The sequence below is a fragment of the Lactuca serriola genome, chromosome 1, assembly GCF_051521515.1.
Source record: "Lactuca serriola cultivar US96UC23 chromosome 1, Lser_US96UC23_V15, whole genome shotgun sequence".
Classification (NCBI taxonomy): Eukaryota; Viridiplantae; Streptophyta; class Magnoliopsida; order Asterales; family Asteraceae; genus Lactuca; species Lactuca serriola.
In genome coordinates, this window is record NC_136408.1 from 8895508 (window position 1) to 8903050 (window position 7543).

General features: G+C 35.8%; 1 protein-coding gene across 1 annotated transcript; it reads left to right on the top strand.

Moving 5' to 3' along the window:
- The first annotated feature begins 4764 nt into the window (after positions 1 to 4764).
- Positions 4765 to 6865, top strand: LOC145095436 (transcription factor VIP1-like). Its single transcript, XM_079033332.1, has 4 exons — positions 4765 to 5484; positions 5708 to 5840; positions 6113 to 6197; positions 6313 to 6865. Exons 1-4 carry the CDS (start codon positions 4904 to 4906, stop codon positions 6540 to 6542), a joined length of 1029 nt encoding a protein of 342 aa, XP_078889458.1. The 5' UTR covers positions 4765 to 4903; the 3' UTR covers positions 6543 to 6865.
- Positions 6866 to 7543: the final 678 nt, after the last annotated feature.

Sequence of the window (7543 nt, forward strand, 5' to 3'; positions counted from 1 at the left end):
ATGTATTGGTGTATATGTATTGGTGCATGTATTACATGTATGTGTATAAACATGTATTTTGTATATTATTGAGTGATAGTGGTAGAAAATATAAATATAGATGTTATAGTTGTTTTGTTGGAAGTTTATATTCAACTATGCATGACTCAAAGTGTCAAAAGTACAATGTCATATTTGTAATATTTAAAATGATGATATTTTCTATCTTTCTCGATTTGTGTGCCCTCGATCCGGATATCAAATGATTTTTCTGAAAATGAAAAATGATAATCTCGGATATATGGTTTCCAAAAAGTCCGATGGAACTTAAATCCGATAAGTAGAACTCTAAGAAAATCCGTTTAAAGTTCCGCGATTTATAGAATTGGATTCGACAGATCTTTACGAATCTGTTTTCGGTTGATTTTAAAAATATTATAAAAATATAATAAAATAATAGACCATAGTCCGAATTCAAACACATGATCAAAAACATTTTACGAGACTCGTAACTGTTGTAAACGAAACAGTACGCGGTTCGTTTCAAGAAAATTAGATAAATATTGATTTTTATAACTTTAAAGAGTCGTAACTTTCTCATACGACTTCTGTTTTGGTCATTCTTTATATCCACGAAATTAGGAGAACATAACCTATTCAAATATCTTATCCATTTCTCTCAAGTAGATCTGATGCAAAAATTTATTTTTAACGCCACAAATAAATATTAAAATTTTTGGTGATTTTCAATCGATCTTCAACGATAGATACTTTGAATACAATACCTTTAATATATATTATAAATATAAATTTACACAATTGGTCATTAATGTCTAGGGGTTCGTGGTGGTTTGACCGCCGAACACTGACCGATTTTTACCAATTGTTACATTTTACCCAGAAACTGACCCATCCAAACTAGGAAATCGACCTATAATTAAAACCGACAAGTCACCCCAAGAAACCAACCCATCCAAACCGCGAAACCAACCCATACTTGATTGTGTTTTGGTTGTAATAGACTATTTTGGCTTTGGCTATAACTTGTAATAAACTATTTGGTTGTAAGACTCATGTTTTTTGAAGTATCTTTTTTAACAGCGGTAATTTTATATAAAAACTAGCAAGAAGCTAGAAAAGAACAATTACATAAGTAAAGTAGTAGAAGTTGGATTATGCAACCAAGAAGACCACCCAAACTTTGCTTTCCTACACCAATTAGAAATCGAAAAAAATGCCCTATGAACAATATCGTCAAAAAATATTTGGTTTCCTAGGAAGACTCTTGCCGAAAACCAAATTATTGTGGAAGTTCCATAAAGACCAAAAAGTAGTAAAAATCACCGCTTGAAAGACCTTCTGTTGACCATCCCTCAAAGAAAGCAAAGCTGACTAGGAAAGAAGAGATTACACTATAATCTGAGATGGAGTCTGAACACCCCACCAAATAGCAATACGCGACCATATGTCAATCAACTCACTACATCTAGAAAAAAGATGGTCAATTGTCTCAACATGACAATTACACACAGGACACAAGATGGAGTCCACCGTGATTCCTCTTTGAGAAAGTCTCTCTCGAGTGGGGATACTATGTAACCGAATTCTCCAAATAAGAATATTAATTTTGATGGGAATCCAATTATTCCATCGAGTCTTTGCCCCTCCCGAAAACAACATACCACCATCTAGAGAGGATCTAGCAGACGAAACCGAAAAAATATCTGAGACATTAAGGACCTAACCCAATCTATCCAGACGTGACTCCAAGTGAAGATCCTGTATCATGGAAATAAAATTATCCCATTGCGCCTGCTCGACACCACCTCTAGGAGCACGTCTAAAATTCTCTAAATTCCAACCAATGTCAACCCGGTCTCTAACTGAACAATAACGATGGTTATCAAGGGCATAAATTCAATGGAAAATAAGTGATAGGGGCGAATCTCCCGTCCACACATCATGCCAAAACGAAGTAAATCGCCCATCTCCGACTATAAAAGGACACATAGGCTGAAGATCAAGACCTTTATCCTGAAGCTGACCCATCATACGAACAATACCATTCCAAGGATCACAATAAGATCTTTTAGGTATCAAAGATCTAAAACCACCATTTGTACCATAAATAGATTTGATCAAAGCGAACCCATAATAAATTGGGGGAATGATAAAATCGCCACCACCACCGGAAAACCATAGCTCTATTATAAGAGAACAAACTACCAACATCTAACCCACCCTCTCCTCTAGATGCAAGGACTCTATCCCATCAAACCCAATGCATACGTCTCTCATCTAAGTCTGCACCCCACAAAAATTTGCCCTCAAAGCCTCCAAAGAGGAAATCACAGAAAGAAGAGTCATGAACATCGACTTCAAATAATTTCCGAGAGATCCCAAAACAGACTTGACCAAAGTAAGACGACCACCAATGGAGAGATTCTTAGCCTTACAGCCCGATAATCCACTCCTAAACCAATCTAGCAAAGGATCCCAAGCAGAGATCCTGTACATATTCTGACCAATTGTGATACCTAGATGAATGAAAGGAGGCATAATTGGATTACAACCAATCATATATGCCATCTCAACGACCTGATCATATAGAACCCCAACTCCAATCAATTTACTTTTATGTAAATTGATTCTAAGACCCGAATCCATATAAAAACATTTGAGAATTTGGTGTTTTTTGAAGTAATTAACTTCTTTCTTATTTATGGAAAATAGGTTTAAACCCAAAACCCATGGGTTTAAACCTAGAACCCGTGAGTGTATGGGTTGAACCCAGGAAACCGGAAAACTGTCCAAACCGGCCTCAAAACCCAAGAAACCGAATCGATAAAAACCGATCCTATTTGGTTATGAAAACCATAAACCGACCATTTATGGGTTGGATTGAATTTGGGTCCAAAAATCCAAACCGATCAATGCACAACCCTAAAGAAAAGCTTATGTCTAATGTCAAATTTATACAATAATCCATCGCTTATGAAGTCATATACTGCTTAATGCCATTGAGTGGCTACCATTAAGGCACTAACCCTCCTTTAGTCCTTTACAAAGAAATACTATTAATATACCGTTGGAAGAATTTATTTTTTGGTTGAGAAAAGGGAAAATGACTCTTGAGGGTAATTAACTTTTGCGTTTGTACTCATTTGGTCCCTTTCCTTTTTTTTGTATTCAATATACCATCGAACTTGTTGTTTGTGTTCACCATAACCCTTTTGACCGGCTTTTGACCTGTGATAGCCGGTCAAAGGGTTATGGTGAACACAAACAACAAGTTTGATGGTATATCGAGTACAAAAAAAAGGAAAAAGACCAAATGAGAACAAATGCAACAGTTGGTTACCCTCCTGATTCATATTCCCTTTACTCATTTACAGCAAATCCCACGTCATCTCCTACTAATATTAATGACTTTATGAGATTCATTCTTGCTTCTCTTCAAAACATAACCCACGAAAGAACATTATTCATACATGTACAACTTTGTAATGCACTTGAATATTTATTAGGGGAATCTTGACTAAGCATGCGCATTTCATGACTACATTTACATTTCCAATCAAATGATTTATCGTATCATGGATTCTAGACAAGTCTACAAACGAGTGGAATCACAAGTGCTGTGATTTTTTAGTTTACTTAGCTTTAAGATCGAACTCATGGGATAAGATAAAACATCAATATGTATAATATCATGCTGCTTTTGTAGACACATCACCATAATATACATTGAGGTAAACGTTTATGCTGATAAATATACCTCTCATACACAGTCATATCCTTTTATAGAGAGGTGTTGACAGCTAACCACAGTAAGCATAACATAGACCATGTTTTAACAAGGTTACCCCTTTGAAACACTCTTCATATACGTTATAGCCAAAGAAGGTTGCAGTCTTTGATAATTTTTCAACTTTAATTTCATTTAACTTTTCGGGGAAAATGACTCAGGAGGGTAACCAACTGTTGAGTTCGTTGTCATTTGGTCTTTTTTTTTGTACTCAATATATCATCGAACTTGTTGTTTGTGTTCATCATAACCCTTTGACCAACTATCACATGTCAAAAGCTGGTCAAAAAGGTTATGGTGAACGCAAACAATAAGTTCGATGGTATATTGAATAAAAAAAAAATAGACCAAATAAATACAAACACAAAAGTTAATTACCCTCAATAGTCATTTTTCCTTGATAAAATTATGTTTGAAAGCTTGAAGACAATAAACATGAAGACTACGTAGACAAAAATACTTATATTATAACAAAGTATAAGTTATTTATCAACAAACTAATATTGCAATGCCAATACAAACTTAATACGCAAATCGACAAAATTATGGTCAAACACTCGTCGGAAAGTATATCACGTCTTACAACAAAAAACGTTGAGAAATACCTTCTTTGCTAGGTAAAAAGTAAAACGCTTTTGTCGGCTTAAAGTATATTTTGTAGGGATCTTGCTAAGATATTGTAGTCCTCTAAAAATGTCACTTTTGTTAAATACATTCCATTTTTTAAAATCATTTTGGTAAATTTTTTCTAAAAATATGTTTGTCCACATATTAAAATTAACTATTTAACTTTAGATGATAAATATCATATAATCAAATTTAAAACACACATACAAACAACTTTTAATTAAAATCCGCTATTTTTGTTAGCCCTAGAAGTTTTTGTAAGTCCATTTGATATATAAAAAGTATAAACACATGCTTACCAAACATCTTGCCAAGAAAATAGGGTTTATAAAAGAAAACAAATCATTTTCTAACCCTAAATATACACTTTACAATTACATCCCTTTCAAGTTCAACATCAATATCCATTACACGCGTCTCCTTCGAATTCGAACCGACTGCTGGTGCAATAAGACCTGCTCCCACCGGCCGCTGCTATACTTCAACCTTATGATGGACCCAAAGTTCTCCGGGAACCCAGTCCCCACTTCACCATATTATGGTTGTGGTCGGACGGATATTGATCAGATGCCGGAGACACCCAACCGTGGGAACCACCACCGCCGGGCCATGTCGGAGACATTCTTCCGGTTCCCAGACGAAGACATCCTACTCGACGACGTCGTTGCTGACTTCAACTTCGCAAATATAGACCTCCCCTCGTTGTCCTGCGACGCTCCTGTCCCCACCACCACCGAAGATTCTTCATCGAAGTCGGAGAGAGAGTCCAACGACGTCAACGCTAGTAAATTGACGGCGAGGAAGCCGTTGGGGTACAGTTCCCATCTCAGAAGTCTCTCTGTGGGGTCTGATTTCTTTGATGGGCTTGGATTGAGCTCTCCGGCTGAGCCGGAAAAACTCGGCGTCGGTGTTGGTGCGTATCGTCATAGGCACAGTAATTCGATGGACGGGTCTGCTGCGACTTCGTTTGAAGGGGATTCCGTGTTGATGATGCTGGATAATTCGAAGAAAGCACTCGCACCTGATAAATTAGCTGAACTTTCTTTAATCGACCCCAAGAGAGCTAAAAGGTTGGTCTTTTCTCTTACTTCATTCTGGATTCTTTGTGCCATTTTGTTATGTTAAATTCTTCGATTGAATGCCTAAAAGGGCGTCTGATGTGGGTTTTGAGAATCATCACTGGATATTGAATAATCATAGTAAGGAAATAGGGTTTTGGGTGGATTTTGGGAATTACTTCCAAAAAGATAGAAAATACATAATCTTGTATATGTGGATTGTGATGTTTTGTAGGATTCTTGCGAATAGACAATCTGCTGCTCGATCAAAGGAGAGGAAAACAAGATATACCAGCGAATTGGAAAGGAAAGTGCAGACCCTCCAAACCGAAGCAACAACCCTTTCTGCAGAAGTCGCAAAGCTGCAGGTTACATGTTCAGCTTTGAATTTGCTTTATATATATGTGTTGTGTGTATGTTGATATATTAGTTAGTGTAAAACATTTGAGAGTGTTGGTTGATGTCACAATTTTGGGGATGCAAGACATATACCATCTTAGATATTTGGTAAAGTCATAAGGACAAGTTTTGAGATAAATGATGACATTATCAATAATTGCTAATCATATATTAGTATTATAGTTGATACATCTAGAATGCTCTAGAGATGAATTGACAATGACCTTTTCATGTGATTTAGCGGGATACAAGTGGCTTAACATCCGAAAACAAGGAGCTCAAACTCCGCTTAGAAGCAATGGAACAACATGCCCACCTTAGAGACGGTATATATTTTAATTTTTTAATATGTTTTCTTTGGAACTTCATTGATATCTGTCACTGTCTCTGTCAATATCTATTGTGTCCAGTCTACTGACACTGTCACTGTCACTGTCTTAGCTTTGAACGAAGCATTGAGAGAGGAAGTCCATCGTCTTAAACGTGAGGCAGGCCAACTGCCACTCAATAACGGGATGAACTATAACACATCATTGCCGCCTCAATACATGTCACACCGCCAACCACTTCATCACTTTGGTCAGCAGCCACAGCCACAGCCACAAAAGACGCAAATGCCCAGTTCAAATACCAATGGCAGGCTCAAACCTAGCTTCATGGACCTCAATTAAATGGTAAAAAACACAAAGCATGGTAACTTCTATCATCTTGTAGATAAGTAGTATTGAATATGGGATTATGTACAAGTATTTATTATAAGTAAAGTTTGGGAGGTTAGTCTTTGTACATAGCTTCTCTATTTATTTCTTCTGCAAATTGTTTGTGTATGTGAGTTTTATCCATCTTATGGCGATGCTATTGTTATAGGATGGATATTAATTTATAGAGATTTTATAGCTTCGGAATGTAAATGTTATGATGTAATGCTCATGTTAGTATACTCGTATGAATCGTATTATGTTCAATAAAGATTGCTAACTTTGTTTTTTTACAAGGTCAAAATCAACTTATATATATATTATGTAGATGGACCGAATAGTTCTCAAGACCCAGTTTGTGCATAAGATGATGCCCTTATATTGCATTTGTATTATTAGTAGCTTAATTTCAAGGTCATAAAAGGGGCAAATAATATATACACAGATTCGTCTTCTTTGTCTTTGGATGACACGAGAGATTTGGCACATATAAACTCGATGTTTTGAGGCTTGGTATCTAACACTGGCCTCACTTTATAGGATACCTTCAATCATTAAAAAAAAAATCTGTTTGCACACATGTACTCATTTCTGTAGTCTTAAATCTATACATTTTGTTTCAAACGAGAATTAACCCTTTAACTTTTAGTTGGACACATATCTATGAACTTCTATTCAATCGTATCATTTTATCTAGAATTTTCATTTGTCCGGCTTATTTGTTTTAAGATGACTTTAAGTTCAATGAATTGATGACATGATGTCAAGAATATGACACGACCATAATATTATTTTAATGCAAAAGGTATGGAAACTTGATCCATTGTTAGATCTAGTCAAATGTTTGCGTAGATTTAGCATTTGTTATGCATTTGGAAGAACATATATCATGGGTATCAACAATTTGGTCCATTTTCACTTTTTAGATCTAAAGTTAAATGATTGCACACTTTTATCCACAATTTGGCCCATTT